The 23,340-nt window shown below is 53.8% G+C and overlaps 1 protein-coding gene across 4 annotated transcripts in view; it reads left to right on the top strand.

Moving 5' to 3' along the window:
- Positions 1–23,340, top strand: part of EIPR1 (EARP complex and GARP complex interacting protein 1) — an 87,673-nt gene that overhangs the window by 13,643 nt on the left and 50,690 nt on the right. For 2 of the 4 annotated variants that reach the window (XM_081255017.1, XM_081255018.1), the window contains one exon: positions 309–441. The exons of the other annotated variants lie outside the window; for them this stretch is intronic. In XM_081255017.1, the coding sequence (XP_081111143.1) occupies positions 309–441 (133 nt within the window). The remainder of the gene's footprint in view (positions 1–308; positions 442–23,340) is intronic. 4 annotated transcript variants of the gene reach the window in all.

Consider the following 23,340-nt stretch of genomic DNA (forward strand, 5'->3'; position numbering starts at 1 on the left):
CCATCCTGGAAGACTCTGGTCCTGGCACCAGCCATGGCCTAACCAAGCGAGGCAGGGACGCAGCTTTTGGTGTCTTGTCTCTTTAGGAGTTCATGTGGCAGGGGGCAGGGTTCTGTCGCTGCAAATCGTAACAATACTTTGTGGGGATTTCACACTTGTCTTAAGTGTATACTGTTAGTGTAGTAAGAATAACTGTTAAGTAAAGATGTGAAAGATGCATTTGATTATTATTCCTGTAGTCACTGTGTTCCATGAAGGCACGTGGAAAGTGTGTGAGGTTCTGACATTCTCTTTCCTTGTGTTTGTAGATCCACATCATAGACTTTGATGATGAGAATAACATTATAAATAAAAATGTGCTCCTCCATCAAGCGGGTGAGATCTGGCACATTAGTGCCAGCCCTGCAGACAAGGGAGTGCTGGCCACCTGCTACAACAAGAGTGAGTATCCCTAGGGGTCTGTGTGCTCCCGCTGTTGGGTCGGCCCGTGATTTATAAGATGTGCCAGTCAGGGAGGTGCTGCATTCACAGAGAAGTTGTGATACTGTGGGTAAATGTAGATTATACTAAGTGGTTATTGTAATCCAAAGCCTAAGAATTGAAGCTGGAATCACGGCTGTTCCAGGAGCATTGACCCCGGGGAGCGGGAGTGTTGTGCCCGAGGGTCTCCACGGGTGGACGTAGCTGCCCTCGTCCTTAATTAACTGCAGGCTCAGGAGGGCAGCTGGACTTGCATCTTTCTCATCACCTATCAGCACGTGTGATAGCAGGACCGGGGAGTCACAGCTTCTTGGTGCACACGCGTGCCGTATGGTCACGATCCTTCATAGGCTTCTGCCCAGGCTACCGTCCGCCTTCCCATCTCTGGGACCTTTTAGTGTTTGTGTCAGTCCAAAGTCTATGGTGCTAAACTGGCCACACGACTTCCTTAATTGTTGTTACTCTGTCGTTGTCAGTAACTAGCATTCAGATTCTGGCTTTGGGAGGAAAGGAGAAAGGAAGCACGGAGATGTGGGCTTCCACACGGAGAAGTGGTCTCCCACATGGAGATGTGGGCTTCCACACGGAGAAGTGGGTCTCCACACGGAGACATGGGCTTCCACACAGGGATGTGGGCTTCCACACAGAGAAGTGGGCCTCCACACGGAGAAGTGGGCTCCCACACGGAGATGTGGGCTTCCACACGGAGAGAGATGTGGGCTTCCACACGGAGAAGTGGGCCTCCACATGGAGATGTGGGCTTCCACACGGAGAAGTGGGCCTCCACACGGAGAAGTGGGCTCCCACACGGAGATGTGGGCTTCCACACGGAGAGAGATGTGGGCTTCCACACGGAGATGTGGGCTTCCACACGGAGAAGTGGGCCTCCACACGGAGATGTGGGCTTCCACACGGAGAAGTGGGCCTCCACACGGAGACGTGGGCTTCCACACAGGGATGTGGGCTTCCACACAGAGACGTGGGCTCCCACACGGAGACGTGGGCCCCCACACGGAGACGTGGGCTTCCACACCGGGATGTGGGCTTCCACACAGAGACGTGGGCTCCCACACGGAGACGTGGGCTCCCACACAGAGCGTCTAGAAACTTTGCTCTTGAGGAATCTTGGAATTGATTCTTCTTATAAATAACAATGTTTAAATTATGTCTGTTTATTGCAACATGCAACCCCCCCTGCAAATCAGTAGAAGTCTGCACTATGATAGATGCACACATGCATGTGCATGTGTGCACACACACACAAAGACACACACTCTGGAATAAATATCACAGTGGCCTTGTAAATAACTACAGAGAATTGGATTAACTCACAACTTACGTTTATAAATGCAGGTGAGAAAACCTTCCTCCACGCCTTTTTTTTCTCCTGCTGAGGAGGGAAGGTGAATAAAGCAGCATTAAATCCTCTTGCACAGCCCAAGTAGGTACTACTTGCAGGCAAAAAACTTCTTGCAGAGTTACGTTCTCTATCTTGAAAAATGATAGTGAATTTGCTGTAGGTTAAAGTAAACTAGACACTCAAACTCCTTTTCCAAGCAAGCCACACACCCATCTATCCTAGCTTATGTCTCTGTCATTGGAGGAGCGACAGATGTAGCTTGTCCCAGATTATCGATAGGGATCTCTAACTGCTGTCAGTCTGACTTTAGCCATCACCTGGATTTTTGTGAAAACATGTTCTCAGAGTCCAGGTGCTGGCAGGGAAGCTGTATGAGTAGTAAACTCTTTTGGGACTTATTCTACGTGGATGAAGATTTAAAAAAACACTGTAGCTTTTCTTTCTGATAATTTTACAAGAAAATGCATCACCGTGGAAGCAGAACGAGGGCACGTGGGTGGGTGAGGCTGGCTCCGTGGGGCCGTGCGGCCCAGGGCCGCGCTGAGTGTGCACGGCGCCGAGCAGATGGTTGGGCGGGCATGGGACGTGGCCCCTTTTGGAAGCTCACTCACACAGCTGTGTAATCACTGCTCAGAAAACAGTTACGGATGGAATCGGCTGATTTAAACTGAATTGAAAGACAGGTCTCTGGGATTTCAAAAGATGTGGTGAGTTTCTTTGGAGTGAGGGTGCTGAGATGTCCGAGCAGGTGAGCAGGAGACCCAGGCCCAGATGCCAGGGATGCTGAGTTAATCTCAGTGTTTGCGCCCTAAGGGGGGAGAGCGCCGGAGACCAGGAGGTGAATGTGACCCCTTCGTGAGAACCTCTCTGTAGCTCACACGTAGTTAGTGAGGCCCAAGGCCATGGGACTGAACAACTGGATAGGGCACTAGAAGCTGACGGTCCAGTGATTTCTGCCAGATCGTCCCCAGTTATTTTCCAGCATTTCCCCGTTAAGGTGGAGCTGGGACAGCGGTGAGGAGAGGTGGCCCCACCAGGGATGGGCAGTGGGCCCTGCTACCCAGCCGCTTCCCAGCTCTCCATCCTGGCCACCCTGGTAGACTCTGGCGATTTCGCCTGTGAAATGGGTGCAGTTCGACCCACGCCATTATTTGGAAGCAAGGAGCGAGGAGGGCTCAGGCTGGGTGTGTGAGGGTTTGGGGGGCCCCAGCGGCCCAGGTCCTCACGGGCGCCCGGCCTGGTCCCGCTGAGTCTCGCTGGGAGCAGTGGTGGCCCCAGCCTGGCACAGCACACAGGGTCCCTCAGGAGCACCTCAGCCCTGCTGCCCCTTCAGCCGTCCCACCACCACGGGAGCTTCTGAGTTTGGGGCACAGAACCTTCAGGGGTAGGTGCTGGAGTGCTCGAGGCCACAGGATCAACGTGCTCTCTCTCTCGAGCGTACCGAAACCATCATTGATAGCCTCCAGTGGGTGTCGTGGTTCTGAGGGGAATGCACACTCGCCTGCATCTCCTGACCACCCGAGACGTGCGGGAGCCTTTCGGACAGCGCCCCGATCCCGTTAGGCAGACGCAGGCCAGTCTTCAGGTTCCCGTGCAGGATGAGCCCTCTGCCTGGCTTAGGCTTGGCCCGGGGAGGATGAGGCGGGGGTGCTGTTCTAAGCGGACGGAGGCTCCTAGCAGGAAAGACTTGGCAGTGACACGGCCCTTCCCCGGCGCCCCTCCGGGCGGGCAGCCTCCCAGGTCCTGGTACCGTCTCCTGCCTTCACCTCCCTGGCCAAGTCCAAAGGCCCCACACGGATGGGCTGGCGCTCCTCTCCTTAGACCGCCTCCTCTCACCTCGGCCTCGCCCTCCAGTTGGAGGATCCCCACCTCTGTCTCCGCCCGACCTGTGGAATGAGCCACGGCGGCGCCCTAGGCCCCAGTGGGGTCCTCTGAGGGGCCGGGTTGGGGCTTCGGGGCAGCTTGGCTGGTCCCAACGCCCTGGCTGGCGCGGTGAGCCGTGTCTTAGTCCTGGCCCTTCATCTCTGTCTCTGTGCCGTGCCCATGCGGGACGGTTCCGACTGCGGGAGGGAGGCACGCCCTCTGATCCCTCTGAGAGGCTGTTTGTGGCCTTCAGTGGCGGGGGTTCCTCCTCCTTTAAAACACCGAGAGGAGCCGAGGTATAGCTTCGCCTGCCCGCCTGTTCCTGGGTCCTCGGGAGGAGCCAGAGGCTGTGTGGGCTCCAGTGGTCTTGGTTTTCTGTTTTTGCTTTTTTTAGTTTTTTATTGGAGTATAGTTGATTTACAAAGTTATGTTAGTTTCTGGTGTACAGCAAAGTGTTTCAGTTATCCATATATATATATCCTTTTTCATATTCTTTCCCATTATGGTTCATTGCAGCGTATGGAATACAGTTCCCTGTGCTATACAGCAGGTCCTTGTTGTTTATCTATTTTATATATAGTAGTGTGTATATGTTAATCCCAAACTCCTAATTTATCTCCCCCACACCTTTTCCCCTGTGGTAACCATAAGTTTTTTTCTGTGTCTGTGAGTCTATTTCTGTTTTGTAAATAAGTTCATTTGTATCATATTTTAGATTCCACATGTAAGTGATATCATATGGTATTTGTCTTCCTCTGTCTGACTTATGTCACTTAGTATGATAATCTCTAGGTCCATCCATGTTGCTGCAAATGACAGTATTTCATTCTTTTTATGGCTGCGTAGTATTCCATTGTATATATGTACCACATCTTCTTTACCCATTCATCTGTCGATGGACACTTAGGTTGCTTCCATGTCTTTGGCTGTTGTCAATAGTGCTGCTGTGAACATAGGGGTGCATTTATCTTTTCAAATTAGAGTTTCTTCCAGATGTGGCCAGGAGTGGGATTGCTGGATCATATGGTAGCTCTATTTTTAGTTTTTTAAGGAACCTCCATTCTGTTTTCCATAGTGGCTGCACCAGTTTCCATTCCCACGAACAGTGCAGGAGGGCTCCCTTTTCTCCACACCGTCTCCAGCATTTGTTATTTGAAGACTTTTTAATGATGGCGATTCTGACTGGTGTAAGGTGGTACCTCATTGTAATTTTGATTTGCATTTTTCTAATAATTAGTGATTTTGAGCATCTTTTCATGGGCCTATTGGCCATCTGAATGTCTTCTTTGGAGAAATGTCTATTTAGAACCTCTGCCCGTTTTTTGATTGGGTTGTTTATTGTTTTGATATTGAGTTGTATGAGCTCTTTGTATATTTTGGAAATTAAGCCTTTGTCGGTCGCATTGTTTGCAAATATTTTCTCCCATTACGTAGGTTGTCATTTTGTTTTGTTTATGGTTTCCTTTGGTATGTAAAAGCTTATGTTTGATTAGGTCCCATTGGTTTAATTTTGCTTTTATTTCTGTTGCCTTGGGAGACTGTAACAGTCTTGGTTTTAATGGATTTTGCCACTTTTGGTTTATAGACTTGGTTTGGTGAGTGACAACTTGCATTTAAGCTCATGACAGTCATTACAGCAGAACCATCCCTGCTCCATCAGCAGCCATGAGACTGGCAGTGGCTGCCATGTGCATTGCTGGCAATGGGTGTCAGACACTGTTTAAACACTTGAAGGAGCACCCGCTCATCAAGTTCCCATTTTATTGATGAAGAAACTGAGGCATCGGAAGGCTGAGTGACTTTCTCAAGGTCATGCGTCTGGTGGGGGCAGAGTTGGGATTTGAGCATTGGATTCTGGTTCTGGGCGGTGCCCTTGACTGCCAGACAGTGCCTGTTCAGTCGGAGTTCCACACATGAGAGGGCTGTTTAGAACCTGCTAATCTATCCTGAGGCCACACCAGTGTAGTACAAGTTTCTGGCTTTAGACATTCACTCCCATTTCATATTTTTAAATCATTATTTCTTGGAGTTTCTGTTGTGCTTAAGACGTTGCACTAAGAGCTGAGGGTGGGAAGATGTGAGACTGAGTGCCAGGCTCCGAGGGCCACAGCACATCCCACAGGGCAGGTGCAAGACGACACCGATGGCAGCCCGTTCAGTGGGCACAGCTGGAAAACCACGTCGGGGTCCTTTCCTCAAATGCATAATCAGAAGTCTGTGCCGGTCCTGCAGCCAGGGCACCACGGAGGGCAGGGGGAGTGGGGAGGGGAACCGTGGCGGATTCAGAGCCCGACCTGGGCCTGGTCCCACTGTGAGCTTCCCTGCGGCCGGTCTTTGGCCGTCTCCAATAAGTGAGGGTGGGATTCACTGCTGGCTGCCCTGTCAATAATTGCCTGTGAGAACACTTAAGTTTTAAGAGGAATCAGTATCCTTTGGACTTGTATGATAACTCCCCAAAATACGGCCCAGGATGACATGGTGGGGCTTCGTTGAGAAGTACATTAGTGAGTGTGGCTTCTGTCCACCACGTGCCTCGGGTGATGTTGGGAGCCCTCCCCGCTCGCGTGTCACTGTCCCCATCCTCCCAGACTCCCTGGGTCACCCGAGCAGTGAGGTGCTAATAGCCCCTCTAGCTGCCTGTCTAGGGGTCTCTGGTAGCAGCAGATCGGAATGCGGTTGTTTCTCTTTACAGCTGCAGTTTCCCATTGATCTCTGCGTCAAATAAGAAAATAGCATTTTTTGAGTTTAAATGGTTACTTTGTGAAAATAAGCTAAGGGAGGAAGTAGGTTTTCCCGGGAAAAGAACGATTTAAGGCCCCTCCTTATGAAACCATAATTCTGAGATAAAATGGTTGAGGTTCCTAAGAAGAATGGCGTGCCCGAGGAGCAGGGGGAGAAACCAGATTCCACGACACCGTCACCTGCCCTGTCGAGTAGAGGCGGCCCGGGGAGGACCCCGCCCCACACACCACCCGGTCTTTCCCCAGCACGCGGGCTGCGTGCCCCCAGCTGACCCTGCCTTTGTGTCTTCTGTGCAGATGTGGAAAGACCGACGCCTTCTTGCAGGGTGTAGGTGCTCAGCTGGGCAAGGGGAGAGGTGAGTGTTCTCATGGTCCTGGTGCCGAGGAAGGGCGTGGTGAAAGGAAAGTGGTCAGGAAGTTCTCCGGGGGGCGCAGTCTCTCTGGGGGCCCCGAGGAGCCCTGTGCCAGTCGGTCCCTGGCCCTGCAGACATGGGAGGTCCTGGCAGTGCCAGCTGGCCTTTCCTCCTCACAGCAGGCCAAGAAGAACGGGCTTGGAAATGGAAATGGTTTGTACTCCATGTAACGCTTACAGATTCTGTGCGCTCTCGTTTTGTGTGACTAACACACATAGAACTGATGGGCCTCTCTTCACCGGGACAGCTGTGTGCTGACCAGTGTCAGATGAAGACGATTTCACTGGGGGGTGGGAGCCCGGTGGGTCTGCAGTTGAATGTGTGCCGTGCCTGCGGCACGCGTGTGCTGCATGAACACGAGGGTGTGTATTTCGTCACATCCTCTTCGGTCTGGGGTTCAGGTGGATGTACTTCACTGGGGTCACTTTGTCTGGTGAGCGATGGGAAACCAGCCACTTGGAATATTGACCACAGAGGCCGTTGATTGTGATTTTGGGGACCAAGTTACTGTTTCGTTCCAGTGCTGTTTCCTTCAGGGTATGGATGTGATGAACCCTTTTTTGCCAGAAACTGCGCATGTCGTTGCTGCCTGTTCCCATGAACAGCTTATCTGTTAGTGACGAGTATGAGGTGGCCTGGCAAAGAGAAGCACCCTCTACCCACCTCCGGCTCATCTGCCGCTTGCCTTCCCGCGAAGAGGAAGCAAAGCTTCTGGACGGCCTGAACTGAGGGGTGCAGGGGTGAGGTGCAACCCATCAGAGGGCCTGGCCAGCATCAGGTGCGTGGGGAGTGGGCTCGCCCAGAAGACTGGGGTCGAGGCCCCTGCTCCACGGCGCACGGTGCTTACTGGGAAGCTGCGCACTGACGGTGGCTCTCACTGTCACTTACCATCCCGTTTTCCCCTTGAGGAAACGTGCCGGTGATGTTGACCATGACACCTGCCATTTAATGCTAAGCTGCCAGGCACTGGCCCAAGTGCTTTATGTGAACTATCTGGTTTTCTGTTATTAGAATTTCTTCCAGTTTATTGAGATATAGTTGACATATAACATCGTGTTAGTGTCAGCTGTACAATGTAACGATTTGATACCCGTATGGTTAAACGCTTTCGGCGACTTTCAAATATACAACACAGTATTGTTAACTATAGTTGCTGTGCCATACATCACAGGCCCAGGACCCATTTATCTTGCAACTTGAAGTTTGTACCTTTTGACCTTCTTCACCCAATTCTCCCACCCACACCCCCACCTCTGGCGACCACCCATCTGTTCTCTGTATCTGTGAGCTCGTTCTTCTTTTTTTTTTCCAGATCCCACATACATGTGGGATCTTTCTTCAGCGGACTCATTTCACTTAGCGTGGTGCCCTCCAGGTCCACCCACAGTGTCGCTGATGAGGATGTCCTTCTTTTCACAGCTGAATCATACCCCACTGTGTGTACTCGCCACATCTCCTTTGTCCATTCACCCGTCGGTGGGTAGTTGGGTTGCTTCTGCGTCCTGGCTATTGTGGGTAACTCTGCAGTGAGTATGGGCTGCACCAGCTATCTAGTTTTTAGTTTAATCCTGCTTTATGTGCACTTTCCCAGCGAGGACTTTGTTGCAGTGATTTACAGGCTGGTGGTCCTATTAGCAGCGGAGCCGGGATTTGAATCTGTGCGGCTCGGTTCCAGAGCACCTGACCCACAGGGCTTCCGGCTTCAAGGATGTTGTTTCTGGGCAAGAATTTCACAAACATTCCTTGTTATAAAGATGTTTTCTTCCTGTTGGTTTTTGTCATAAAGAGTAGAGATATAATGGCCCCCACGTTTGAGTGATGTTTGTAATAATGTTCAAATATTGGGGTTTAGAGGCCAATGAGGTCACAGATCTTAACACAGGCCCCCGTTATCTCTTTAGAAGTAGATTGTATTTTATAGACCCAGTATTCAGTTGCTTGTCCCCGTGTCCCAAACCCTCTGGTGTTATTCCTCTAGGCACCGAGTTGTGTGACACGTGCCACATCCCCAGAATCTGTTTTGGCTTCTGAGTTTTGCACAGCAGGTGAGGAGACTGCTGACTGCTGGGGGTGCATCTGAGCCTTGCCGAATTCATCAGGTTCCTGATTTTGGATACTGAGGGCTTGGGCAGTGAGAGTTCAGACAGCAAGGGCCGCCTGCATTGTTCTCATATAGTCATCTGATAGAAGTTAGATGCAGTTCCAGAATATAGGGGAAGTTTCTGATTAGCTTCTTGTTTTGGAATCAGAATCCTGGATTGTTTCTTACACTCCGGACTGACCTCTTTGGGTCCCGTCTGTATTGTTTCTCTGTCCTCACTGACTTTCTGTAGCACCTCCAAATTTAGTATCGTCTGGAAATTTAATTAATGTGCTGTTTACTGCTCCTTCCAGGTCACTAATGAAGATGTTAGATAAGACGTGGTCCCCAGGGCTCCCCACTGGACACCTCCTCCCAGCTTAATACTCTGTCATGTATCAGTGCACTTTGTTTATGGTCCTTTCTCCAGGTTTCAGGCCACGAGGGGGTGCTTAGACAAAGCCCAATTTGAATTAATTTTTCCAGTAAGACTGTAAAAAACACTGTGCCAGATTTCCTCCCTCAACTCCAGATGTGTTGTTGGCTGCGTTCTTCCACGGCCTGGCGGTCTGCTCCGTGCCCTCGGCCCCCGCCCTCTCCCCCTGCCTGGCTCTCCCTGGAGATGCAGGGAAGGGACCACCAGCTGCCCGGCTTTGTGAGGCCGGGACCCCGTCTCGAGGTGGTTCCTTCCACGGTGCTGTGCCCTGGCCACTGTCTCCATCTGCCCTGGTCTCTGCGACAAACCCCACAGACGGTGGCGTGAACAATAGAAATGTATCCGTCACAGCTCTGGGCTGCGGTCTGAGATCCAGGAGTCGAGGGCTGGTTCCTCCGAGGCCCCTCCCTTTGGCTTCTCCCTGGTCCCGTGTGATCGTCCCTCTGGGTCTGGCTGTGTCCCGAGCCCCTTTTCTTATGTGGATGCTGGTCCTGTCAGATCCGGGCCCCACCCTAATGACCTTATCTAACCGTAATCATTTCTTTCAAGGCCGCGTCTGCCAATATAGTCACATTCTGAGGTGCTGGGGTTAGGGCTTCAGCATGTGAGTTTTGGGGGACACGGTTCAGCCTCTAAGAGCCGTGGATTCTTTGATTCGTTGATTTATGTGAGAGGTTTGGGGAGGGGGTTCTATCCTGATTAGGTTCGCAGACCGAGGGGTGAGTAACCAGCCTCCATCACTCGGCACGTTCCTGGTGTTTCAGGAGTAGCTCTGCCCATCAGGCCGGACAGTAGGCCTCCCCGTGCACGCTTTGCGTTGTGATTTTGACTAGAGGTGAGACCTTGAAGGCCTGCCATCTATTTTAAGGAGGCATTTTCTCCGACTTGCTCATGTTGAGGCTGTTTGAGATGTGGCTGGGAGGGGTGTGGCCAGGGAGGGCATGGCCTCGAGGGCCGTGGACGGGAGGCATGGCGGTAGGCGCTGTGCACGCATCTGTGGACAACTGGGCTGGGGCGGTGACGACGCTTGTGTGCTGGGTCCCCAGGAAGAGAAGGATTTCCTGGGTGGAAGCCTTTTCAGGCTGGTGCTGAGTGTGGGGAGCAGCCACTGGAAGCGCAGGTCAGAGTGACACACCCGAGCCCCCCAGCCAGGGGGGTTTTGGGGTCAGATCTGCATTTTCACGAGACCCCTGAGGGACAGGAGGGGACGGAGAAGGGGGCCATGACACTGAGGGCCGCGGGAGGTCCTGCTCCTGCTTCTCTGTCAGCGTCATTCATGTCACTGTGTGGTCCTGTGACTTGCCAGACATAAAACCCTGTGAAAATAGTCTTTAAAAAAAGGTGCAAGTACCCTGAAATGAGAAAAGCCTTCTTGATATGCTGGTGAAATTTCAGGAAGACCAACACAGGCTCTTTAAAAATTAAAAAAAAAGAAATAAAGGTTAACCCAAGATGGAGAACAAAGGTAGAAAGACACGCACGGGGTGATGAGTTCAGGCTTTTAGAAGGCTTCCATGTAATTGGCGGCCAGGTTCACTCATCCCGAGACCCCGTGGAGGAAGGGCTGGGTGACTGGCAGCTGGTATTACCGGCAGCGGAATCAATCTCGCTCCCCCGCGCTCGGGAGAGAGCATCCCACATTAGGACGGGATGAATTTTTCAGCAGAGGAAGGTGAAATGTCAGGAAGACTGTAGATCACGCCAGCGCAGGGTCCTTGGGAAATTAGAACAGTGAAAGGCTGACAGGGTGGCGGTGATGAAATACGGCTGCCGCATCCACCCTGCTCTCCTGGTGAGTGAGCTGGGGAGGGATGGACAGACGGACGGCAGCCGCGCCTTCCAGGGCCCAGCAGCTCAGGCCCATCGCCAGGCCCACAGTTCGGAGACGGCCCCAGCTGTTTCCGTGACTGTGTGTGTGTGTGCCGGGGTGGGAGTGGGAGAAAGCCCCAGGAGCCCGTGGCGCCTGCTGACGAAGACCCCAGGGTAAGGGTGAAGGTCAGACTCTCACGATGACCTCTTCTTGGCCTCGCCCTCCCTCCGCACCCCCCAGGAGCCCACTGTCTCCTCTCTCTTCCTGTCCAGGCCCCAGCTTGGGCCTTCAGTTCTCACCTTGATGGCTGTAATTTGACTCCCATAACTAATTTTTCTAAAGCACAGATGCAGGCTCTCAGCTCTTGCTTCTCAGAAGCTGGCAGTGCTTTCCGCGAGCTGTGCGGCCAGCCCAGAGCATCACCTTTCAGTCGGGGCCCTGGGACCCTGTCCCGGCCCTCCCGTTTATCCCCCTTGTCCTGGAGCACTTCGGGGCCCTCTCTGGGCCGCCGTCTGCACCTGTGAAGTGGGGGTGTAATTATGGGACCGCGGGGCCATGTGAAGGGCCGTCCCGCCTGTCCCGCGTCCTCTGTGAGCTTGCCCCAGACTGCCCGTCTGCCCTCCCGTCCCACTGCCCGGTCCAGCCCCAGGGCTCCACTCACGCCCCGTCTGCCTGTACTTTTCCAGTTCTCTGGCTGATCTTCATGCTGATCTCTCCGCCTCAAGCGTTCTTCCTCCAAATCTCTGCCCGTCACAGTCCATCTCATCCTGAGCCAGCCTGTCCCCTCCACCACAGTGCGCTGGGCTGTGTGTTGGGAAAGGGCTGCAGCGAGGTCCCCGTGGGTGGTGACTCCTGGATGAGGGGATGCACAGAAGAGCTGTGGAGAGGGCACAGAACCGTGCGTGGGAGTGTGCCTGTTATTTTAAAATAAACATGCGTTACTGCTTCCAGAAATGAATATGCAAGTGCATGAAGCATCCTTGGTTCCAGAGTGAAAGCTCCCTCATTCCACAGGAGGCTTTAAGGACGGCACATGCTGCTGGGTGTGAGTGTATAGCAGAAACAGAGCCCACAGAACTCCGTATCTTTCCAGTGGCCCCTGGGCTCTGATGAGATGGGGCAGGCAGGTGAGGCTGGCGGTGATGAGACCCAAGGTACCAGGGAGACCCCACGGGCACCAGGGCTTTTCCACCATCCGTCCTGAGAGCTCACCCTGTCGCCATTAGCAGGCCTTTCCTTGGAGTGTGCAGGCAGGCATCCTGGCAGGGGGTCACCTGGGAACGGATGTGTGTGCCTGGGCCCACCTGCCCAGAGCCGTGGTCAGTGGGTGCCTTGGTGGGGTCGGCTGTCAGTTCATCCTCAGCTAGTCCCCCGGGGAGCGCGAGGGAAGAGGGGCTGCCGGGAGGGTGGGGGGCCGCCCACACGCCCCCGGTCCCCGCGGCGGCTGGGCTGGTCCTGCCCGGCCCTCCTCGTCCCTCTGTGCCGTCAACACGCAGTCCTTACGGCCCCTGGTTTTCGGCTCGGCTCTGGCCATTAAGGATCTGAAGGTGGACGGGGCGTGGACCCAGCCTGCAAGGGGATGCGTCAGTAGGGACTTCCCTGGTGGTCCAGTAGGTACGACTCTGCGCTTCCACTGCAGGGCGCATGGGTTCGATCCCATTGCTTCCACCATTTCCGTCACAATGCCCCTCCGGCTAAAAAGCAGGATGGGTGTTACGAGACGAGGAGGGAGGTGTGAGCCGATAAATTTCATCCGCACGCCCATGGGAGGTGTCTGTCCTGGTCCCGGGCAGGCACCGGCCATGGGGAAGCCCCTCCCTGTAGTCTTGGAGGTGAATTGTTTTGTAGACGGTATATATAGTTGGGGTGTGTGTGTGTGCGGTTTATTCATTCTGCCGATCTGTCTTTTAATTGATGTGTTTAGACCATTTAATTTATTGGTGTGTTAGGGCTGAAGCAGGCCATCTCTTATCTGTTCTCTGTTTCTTTGTTTCTCATTGCTCTGTTTCATTTCTTACCTTCCTGTGGGTTATTTGAACATTTTGTAAAATCCCATCTTGATTTATTTATGATGTTTTGAATCTACTGCTGTGTATTGGTTTCTGGGTGTTTACTTGAGATACTACACTTCGCGTACATAACTTCTCAAGTCTACTTCCAGAGAAGTACAGAAACCTTCTATGCAGAAAGAAGAAACCTTCTTTGCCCGCCCCACTTAAAAAATATAATTATCTTAAGGTTTTCTCTACATACATTGACATCAGATGTGTTATTTTCTATATATGTATATATTCTTATCTGTTTTGTTTTTGTTTTTCTTTTAGTTAAAAAATATAAATGTATTTTCTCGCATGGTCTTCCCTGTGAACCACTTTACCTTCAGTGCCACCTGCCCTCATGCTCTGGGGCTGCTTTAGCCATTCGGGTCGGCGTCGCTACCTCTGCGCTTGGGGACATTTCCTTACGGCAGAGTTACGGAGTTCCAGAGTTAGGAAAACCGGAAAAGTGTGGCAATTCAGAAAGTCTTCGTTTTAAACCATGATACTGTTTCTGCAAATCAGTTTTGAATGAAGGGGTTTTATGATAATTATTCTCTGTTATTCAATACAATGTAATTACATAAGTTTAAAAGAATCTTCCATTTAAAAACGAGCAATAACTCTTTAGTTGGGTCTTGCCTCGTGTTTCCGTCTTGGCTAAATCACGCCATTCCGAACCAGAAGGAAAGCCGTGTCCGGTAACGGGATGGTGGGCTTGGACAGCAGAGGGCGAAGCTCTTCCGGCATCCCGGGGCCATGGTTTTCATCACTTGTCTTACGTTGTTTCCCTTGTGCCGGGGACAGAACCCTCAGAAATCAAGTCGGGGACGCCTGACTTACTTGGGGCTGCTCATCATCTTTTGAATGGTCTTCCTGTATTTGGGGAGATTCCTAGGTGATTGTCCCATTTCCCTTATGGAAATAATCAAGTTTCCAGTGTCCCTTGGGGCAGGGACCCAGCAGGTGACCCAGGCTCCTCGGGTCAAGGTGGCCATGTCGGGGGACAGCGGGGGCTCCCACTGTTGCCGGTGTGGGGCTGCAGAACCATCAGCTGGGGCCTGGGGGTCGGCGGCAGCAGTGCTGTGGCCTCCAGGTGGGAGCAGGTCCCAGCCCGGTGTGGGCCAGCCTCCGCGATGCTCGGGTGACCGTGGAGGCTCCCGCTGGGCCGGTCCTGGGTGTGGTTTCCAGCACCGCCCAGACGAGGGCCTGGTTCTCCGTGACGACCAATGCGCCCTCTTGTTCATTTCTTCTTTCAATCAGCAGGGTTGGCTTGGTGGGCGCAACCAAAGTCTGACAGAGGTACTGTGTCGGTGGCGGGAGGCCCCACCCCAGGGGTGGTGGGTGACGTCAGCCGGTGGTGACAGTGACCGCTTCCTGCAGCCGAGCTGGGCCGTCTCCAGTTACCACCCCAGGTCTGCAGGGGAGGACGCGGAGGCCCAGCCCGTTCCCCTCCCGGTCGGGCCACCCAGGCTCCCACGTGCTGGCTGCCTGTGCGCCGCGCGGCCCTCGCCACGTCCGGAGAAGACCCCAGCCTGTGCGGAGCTCACCGTCGGGCAGCGAGGACGGGCCCTACCTGGTGCCCCCGCGGCGGCATTGCCCGGACCAGGGATGGGGGTCGGGTATGAACCGGGGCTACGGGGCCAGCACCAGCTCTCCCGGTGGTGACCACTCGGCCACGACACAGACCTGCCCCTCCTGGATGTCCCCTCGTCGTCCCCGTTCCTGCCTCCAGCGCCCGTCGTTTCCCAGGCTTCATGGGACCAGCTTCCTGTGACCCGTTAGTGCACTGAGAAGATGGCCACGCAGAAAAAACTCAGGGACAAAGAGGAAAACGCTGGGCCGGGAGGAGGACGGGGCGGCCTGGCCAAGCTGAGGGCCTGGATTTAGAGGAGGGAGGCCTTCTAATTCCTAAAGCCTTGTAGATGACGGGTCACCATTTACCACTCGTGTTGGAATCGTTCATTTTCGTGAGTGACTTGAGAGGAGACAGGTCCTTCTAGGAAGAACCAAATCCTCCGAAGTGTTGGTTTTTATTTTTTTTCTCTACTTTAAAATCAGCTTTCCCTGTGATCCGGGAGTGCGGCGCCGTCCTGATTCCCCAGCGGGTGCAGGGTGTCAGACAGGGGCTCCCTCACCCCTCGCATCCCCCGTGCTCCCACCAGATGCCCCGGCACCCGAGTTGGACTCCAGCTGATCGAGTTCAGGGAAATTAGTTTCTTTTGCCCTGTGCCAAGAAGTTTCTAAATGCCTGGATCCAGAATCCCCCTCGAGTCACTGTGGGGTTATTCTACGCCGGGGTTTTTCCTTTCCTTTTCACCCGGAGAGTCCGCGCAGCCCATGTGGACTCAGGAGCCCTATTAGGACGCCCTCTTGGGTTCTGCTCTGTCACTCCTGGCCGTCGCCCCGCCCTCCGAGCCCCGTGCGGGTCATGTGAGGTCCTCAGCGGCTGCCGCTCCCCCTCCTTGGCGCTGAGTCAGGGGTTCCGACTGAGCTTCTGCCTTTGTCTTTAATCCCTCGTGTTCCTCGTGGAAGCGCCCGCCACATCCAACGCCCAATATACTCTAAATGGTGAATTTGAGTCTCCGAAGATTTCAGGTTGTTCACCATTCTTTGCCACTTATAACTTCGTTGTTGTCTAACCATCTTACTGAATCACTCTGAGCTTACATTTGGCCAGTCTTTGAACTGAAGGTGAGAGGTGTGAATTGTCAAACCAATATAATGTGGCCAGAAATACTTTCCCAAGAGTTGTTTGGTTTTTAAGCTAATAGGGCCTGCAGGGCGTCATGAGCCTCGGGGTGATTACGAATCACTCAGAAACGAGCTGGCCCAGCTGGAAAGGAGTGAGCGTGTCCCTGGACCCAGCAGCCTGGTCAGGAGGGTCCCCACATCCACGTGGCCGCCCCTTGGCCATCCGTGGGCGAGTCTGAGTGACGCGCCTCTGCCTGTTGAGAAAGGGGCCCTGTCTCCATCACGTCCACTGCATCTTGCTAGGAACCGAGTTGCTGATCCCAGAAGGGGTGCTTAAAAAACGAGGTAACGTATCATCTTAAACAGAGTAGAAGCCGCACATCCCGAGGAGTGCCGACCTCTGCTTGTCGCAGGAAACCACCACACCCCGAACGCTGTGGGAACCCAACTGAAATTGCTTTACGTTGACTAAGTCAGCTTCCCTGCCCGCCCAGACTCCTCTCTCCGGACCTTGTACGGGGTTCCCGGCTCCTCGTGGTTTTGTCCTGCGGGGTTGCCCTTCTCATTCATCAGGGTGGACTCGGAGCTTTTCCACTTTTTGAAAACTCGAGTGTGCCACTGAAGACCAAGGTCTCGTGATGAAGGACAATCGAAGGATGTTCCGGGGTGACTGCAGGAATTGCCACCAATTACGGGTTCATAGGCTTTGTTTGCTCGCTCAGTGCTGTGACCTGCGGCACAGGTGTTTCCACAGAAGGTGTGCCCTGGGGACACCTGGCTTACAAACACACCATCGGAGCACCAGGTGCTTGTATGACAGGGACTCTCTCCCTTACTCCTGACATAAGTGGGTGACATGCAGCTTCCTGTTTTTGTGTCTGAGTGATTCTTTCTTCGATGGAGCTCAGTGTTGGCAGGCAGGGGCTGTAACAGGGTGTTGGGTGAGTTCACAGAGTCCACTTGACCTTGACCCGTGGGAAGTGGTTAGAACACACTCATCGGAGCGTGAGGGGGGGACACAGCCCTCGCCCATTGGTGACGCCTGGGCAGGCTTTCTAGGGACCGATTCCATTAGTGTCAGGAAGAGACGGGAGTGCCTGGAAAGCAGAGGACGCTCTGGCAGAGTTACCTGAAGTCAGCCTTTCACACGTGTCAACTGCCCTCTGCGTACAAATAGAAGATGCATATGTCGTGGGCAAAACTGTCTTTTGAACTGACCGAACAGAATTTTGGAATTTTGACATTTTTAAACTACCTTAGCACAACCCGGGACATTCATGTGAAAACTGAGAGGCTGCGTTTTGCTTAAGATTCCCTGGGTTTTAGGTAGAACTCTACGGAATTGGACTGTTTTGACTGATAAGAATGGCAGTTTCCTGTGGCTCCCTGGTCATTTGTGACCCGGCCGTGGTTGCCCCGCATGGAAGTTTGCGCTTTGCCTGCCGCACGCTCCATCCTGGTGCTGGTGAATTGAAGGTTTTAGTCACAAGGTGCCATGGGGACCATCCATCTGACCGTTCCGTTGTGTGTTAGTGGGACTCGAGCCCCGAGCGCCTGAGGGGCACCAGGATCACCCGCAGTCAGAGCTGGACTGAGCTGGGGCCCACGTCCTTTTGGTCCCTGCTCGCTGAGTGACATCTCAGGGACACGTAAGATTTCCTGTAAGCTCTCAGGACGTCTTTCATGATTTGGCAAAACCAGAGAAGACCTGGGCTGCAACCGCTCTGTGTGTGTGTGTGTATGTGTGAGAGAGAGAGAGACAGAGACAGAGAGAGACAGAGGGGGAGAGGGAGAGAACATTTCCGTTTCTGAAATTGAAAGCCTGTGCACAAATGGTGTTCGTAGTGGGCTGTGGGGTAAAGCTAGCAGTATGCTTTGCCCACTGGGGAAAAAAAGCGAATATATCTTTGGGCTCTATTCTGGGAAAAGGAGCTGCACGTGCGAGGAGAAGCTTCGTCAGCTCCCTGTGCCTGTGGCACTGGGTCTCAGAGCTGTCGGGAGAGCCCGTGGAACCAGAGGCACGCGGCAGGACCGCGGGCAGTGCCCTGTGGGGAAGGCGGAGGCTCGCGTAGCTTCATGGGGAGAGGATTCAGGACAGAGCAGAGCTCAGTGGCCGTGTGCCTGGGGACATGCCGACGAGGGCTCAGGCCGGAGGGAAGGTCCGGATGCAGTGGGGGAGGGAGCAGCTGGCACCGGGTTTGAGACTGTCCTGCATGAGGGGCGGGGTCCTCCCTCTCACCGTGGTCTGAGGGGTGTGTTTGTGGGCTCCTCTCTCCCCCTGGGGCGTAAGCCCCATCTCCACTGCTAGTCACGGGATGGAGCAGCCTGACCCCCGAGTGTGCCCCCCGTAGAGCAGATTGAGGGGTGCACAGCTCTGCGGAGGATGCAGAGTACGCGTCACAGCCCTTGAACAGTGGCCGGAGGGTCCTTAGCACAGAGCCAGTTTGCAGACACGGCCAAGACAGTAAGACCCTAGGTCGTATCGGGATGAGTTTGGAAGCCGTCAGTCCCTTCGGATTAATTTTTCCTCCCAGGACACAGGGAGGGCCTGACGGGTAGATCCAGGGAAGCAGGTGTCACCTGTCGTTAGAAAGACCGGGCTGCCCCCCACGCCAGCCGCCGGTAAAACCGCCACAGCGAGTCCTGAACAGGGATTTCCAAACTTTTCTTTTTTAAAGACACAGAACCCATTTTTCATGTGTGTGTGTGTGTGTGTGTGTGTATAGCACTATCGTATGTCTGTGTGTAGAGTGTCCAAGACCACAGCTGCTGGCCTGGCTGACAGGGTGGCCTCTCTCTGCTTGGAGTCTGTGATGTTCAAATAGCCACTACTGCATCTGATTGAATTCAAAGAAGAAACATCTTACGGAGCGCTCTGTGTGGTTTCTGTCAACTTCCCACCACGTTGCAGGAGCTCTCGAGACATCAGAAGGGTGGGGTCTGGGCAGACTCAGAGTTGCCTGTGGTAAAGCTGCCCATGACCTGACCACTGCCTAGAGTAACAACTAATTTCTCACGGCGTGGGTAGCTCTTACCTGGAGCCGACAGCAAAGCTGACCCACTGCCTGGGGACACCTGTTCTGACACCTGTGAGGGTCGCGCTTCACTGTAAACCCAGGAGGAAGGAGCAGTGAGTGTCTGCGGTGTGAGAGGGTCCGCAGAGGTGGTAGAGCTGCAGTGCACGTGGTGACCAGTCCGGGAGGTGCCCGTGGACCAGGCTTTCCGCTGCTCTTCTCGGAGCCCAAATGGGTGTCCAGGGGGCAGGACGGCTCACCACGGAGCGTGCAGCGCTGCTGAGAGGGCAGAGCAGAAGCCACTCCCCATCTAGCCGGGGCCCTGCTCGCCGGGCACCGCACAGGCTGCAGGACGATGCCATCCCTGTCACCAAGAGCCCTGAAGGCCTGCCCTGACCATGGACACCACGGAGGAAGCCTCTGACCCAGGGCATGATGCCCTTTACCCAGCATCTGCTGAACGGCCCTGGGGATTCTCGTTGGGGTGGCCTGGCAGGTGGCGCTGGGGGCTGGTGGCAAGGCTCTATGTGTATCAGAATGTTCTGAGCTAAAGTCATTCAGCAAATCATGTCATGAGTCTGTAGGTTCATGATGTGGTAATTTCTCAAAGATTGTTCTGTGATGGAATGAAAGGAAACAAAAGGAGTGCTGAGAAAGGATGGCACAGGACTCAGGAAAACTCATGCAGTGGAGGAAGAATACATTTTTTTATTCACCTGGAAGCCTGCATTGAACTGAAAGTTTTTATATAATTGGTTTAGAATGGCTAATCTTGTTTAATGTGAAAAACGACTCTTGTTTTTTTTTTTGTCCTATTAATGGCTATATTTTTCTAGATTTATCCATTAAGGTTTATATTCAGTTTTAGTTTTTTTGCAAAACATTTCCCTTCCCATCTCTGCCTCAAATTTTATTATATTGACATTTCGTAAGAGTTGAATCCTTGTCTTAACCCATTGGGGCAGCTATATAAATACTGTAGGTTGGGTGGCTTATAAACAACAGACATTTATTTCTCACAGTTCAGGAGGCTGGAGGCCCAAGGTCAGGCCTTGAGCCTGATCGATTCCATGTCTGTTGAGGACCTGCTTCCTCATCCATAGATGGTGTCCTCAGATGGTGAAGGGGTCCCTGGTGTCTTTTACAAGGACATGAACACTATCACGAGGCTCCACTCATGACCTGACCACCTCCCAAAGGCCCCGCCTCCTGATACCATTGCGTTGGGGGTTAGGATTTCAACACTGAATTTGGAGGCGGGTGGGCGGGACGCAAACTTTCAGTCTATAGTCATGCGGTGTAAAGAAATAGGCATTACTTTAATCTCTGCCTGCTGTTGTCATCATCTTGGCAAAAGTTGCCATGATGCAGCTGAGGGCTCTTTTGGAGGTTGTTATCTGTTCATCACAGGAGCCTGGGTGGTGTTGGTAGCATCAGATGAACCTGGGTTTGAATCCCAGCCCTCCATGAGGCTGTGTGACCTTGGGGAAGTTTCTTGGGTTCTCTGAGGCTTAGAATCGCTATTTGTAAAGGAGGAATAACACACCTACTTGTCAAGATCGTTGTGGTGACGCGGGAGATGCTTGAGATGGGTCTCACGGTAGCCAGCTGTAAAGGAAAGCTCTTCATCACCATAGTGGCGGTGTGAGGAGCATCCCGGTCATATCAGGCCTGCAATCTTTGTCAGCCTGGCCGGACACCAGGGTCCCCAGAGTTCCCCGTGCAGGTCTCAGTCCTCGGCCTTACCTGGAACCAGAATATTTTGCAGTAGGGCCAGGCGGCAGGAGTTCTGAGCCATCCCTGAGAGGTTTTAGCAGGTAGCTAAGACCTTTTTCAGAGAGCAGGACACAGTGGGCCCAAGGCCACCACGTTGTCCAGCAGTGGGTGCCCGGGCGGTGCCCCTGGGCTGGCTGCAAGACTAGGGACAGACGACTTTGGAGTTGGGCAGAGATCCTTCTGATTCCTGACTGTGCCCTCACCAGCTGTGTGCCCTTGGCTGTGGGGACATGGCCGTACCAACCATCCCATGTGATAATATCCAATTACGTTCTCGCCAAGGAAGTCTGGGAAATGGTTGATACTTAAGAACTTTGGTTTTGCTGTTTGTAAAATGTTAATAATGCCATAATACAAAAAGAGAATAACCGGCAGGTCTGTGTACGGATTAAAAGAGAGGCTGTGGACAGGACCTGGCCCCGCTGCTCACCCATGTCCCCTCGTGGTGTCATCCCACATGCGTTTTAAAGATGTTGCCTACTGAATGTGCATTCATGCTGGTTGTGTTTTAAACCTCTTGTCTTAATGGAAGTATGCATTGTATTTAGATAAAGCTATTTTCAAATACATCTTTTTAATAATATTATCTTGATCTATATCATCATGCATTTAGCAAGTAGCCATCTTTCCTAGATCCTTTTGAAAGCAGAGGGGTTATAAATGATAAATCTTCAGTGCCTAGCAGAATCTGATACAGAGAAGGCATTCAGGTATATAATGAACTGTGTGCTATTCACATAAGACGGCATCCCATTTGCCTCGATGTGAATCCTAATTATAGAAAAATTGAATTCTTGACCTCCAAGTGTCTGTGTGGTGACGCTGGGTGCGACTGCGACTGTTCCCTGAGCTGTGTCCCCCGCCGTCCCCACCGCTGCGCGCACTGGTGCTCAGACCCAGCAGGAGCTCGTTTCTCGGTGTGGACACCGGGTTTCAGGGCTGTTGTCCTCCTCAAAGCTGGAGCTGCGGAATCGCGGGCGCTCGAGCAGAAGCCGAAGTTCAAGCCTGTTTTCCCTCCTGATCAGAGAGCCAGGCTGCCTCCCTGCGTGTGGAGAGGTCCAACAGCCCTGGCTGCTTCCCCTGCTCCCCAGCCTGGCCTGTAGCCCTAGGAGGTGAGATGGCTTTCTCCGCGTCCCTCTTGCTTAGTTGAGGCAGAAACAGACACACGTGGTCCAGTGGCCGTCAGCCTGGTCGGTCACAGCAGGACCCGGGACGTGGGCTCTGCCTCCCAGGCGTCCTGCGCCTGCACTTCGTCCTCTTTCCATCCCCGCCCTCCCTGGGTCCTGTCTCGCCCCTGTCTCCATCACCTTCCTCCTTGGCAAACCCTGGGGCACCTTAAATGCAGTACGATGGCCAGATGGCAAGAGCTGTGATAAAGCCTGAGTCGGAATTAATAACCTTCAGGAAATGGTCCTAAAGGGGTTCGGCCGGAGTTGACTGCTGTGGCCCCGTCTTAGGGGAAAGGATTTTCTCTTGACTGTGTTTTAGGTCCCCGTGAACTTTTAACTTTCCAAATCACAGCCCTCCGTATCTGATTGCCTACCATGTGTTAGTGGCAAAATAGCATCTTTGATATGAGGGGTCATCATTTTGTATCCTTTTGCATTTAAAGAAGGGCTTTACGTCTCTCACCATCTTTCGAGTGCTGTATATGACACGATAACGACCGTTCGGCACTGTCCTGGGCTGTTTTCCATCCGCTGGCCCTGGCCTAGACCTGTGGGTGTGGCGCTGGGCCGGACGCATGAGGAAGACCGCTGCACAGGGAAGCAGGTACAGACCCCAGTGGAGAAGAGCGGCTCACAGGCAAGTTAAAGTGAGGGAGGGTGTGGTTTTGGTTGGGGCAGGAGAGGGGAGAGCGTGCGTGCGTATGTGTGCATGCCACACGTGTGCCCTGTGCAGAGATCTGGGAGAATCCCGCTCCAGGGGCTGCCGTGGGCCTGACACAGGCAGTGTCCACATGTCCAGGTGCAGACAGCGCGGAGGCCAGGCTGGCCGTGCCGGGAGTGGGAAGTAGCTGGGCTGCCTCGTGAGGTGGGAGGCTGGCGGGCTGGGTCCCGGAGGGCCCTGCAGGCCCAGCTCTAAGGACGGTGGGACGTGTGGCCAAGGGCAGGGGAGGGGCGGCTCGCCCATCCATCCTTTCCATGGGTATGTATCCAGCTGCTGCTTGCGCAGCGCGTGCGGGGCTTGAGGGAGCACAGGTCCTTGCAGCCTGCCCCTGGGGACGGGCCTGTGCCTCCGGGGACCGGGGCTGTGGGGCGGGGGCAGGGCAGAGCAGGGGGCGGAGTGTGGCGGCCGCGGGAGGACTTGGGGGCCGTCCTGTGAGAGCTGCTGGCAGTGCCAGCTGGGGGTTCTGGATGCCCGTGATGCCTGGTGTCAGAGGAGCAGCGACGCTGGTGCTGCTGGTGGAGATGGGGCGCCTGGGAGCCTGGGTGATGAGCGGTTCGGGTTCAGTGCTGGGCTGGAAGTGGGCCCCGCATCCGGTCAGTGGGGCTGCGGGAGGACAGGCAGGCTGCCCGTGAAAACGGGGTGTGGTCAGCACCTCTGCGTGTTCAGGGCCTTGGGTTGGGGACGGGCCCTGGGCCTGCAGCGCCTGCCGGCTGGGGATGGGAAAGCTGAGGCAGCAGCGAGGGTGGG

The sequence above is a fragment of the Mesoplodon bidens genome (genome assembly GCF_964165515.1).
Source record: "Mesoplodon bidens genome assembly, chromosome: 14".
NCBI classification, from domain to species: domain Eukaryota; kingdom Metazoa; phylum Chordata; class Mammalia; order Artiodactyla; family Ziphiidae; genus Mesoplodon; species Mesoplodon bidens.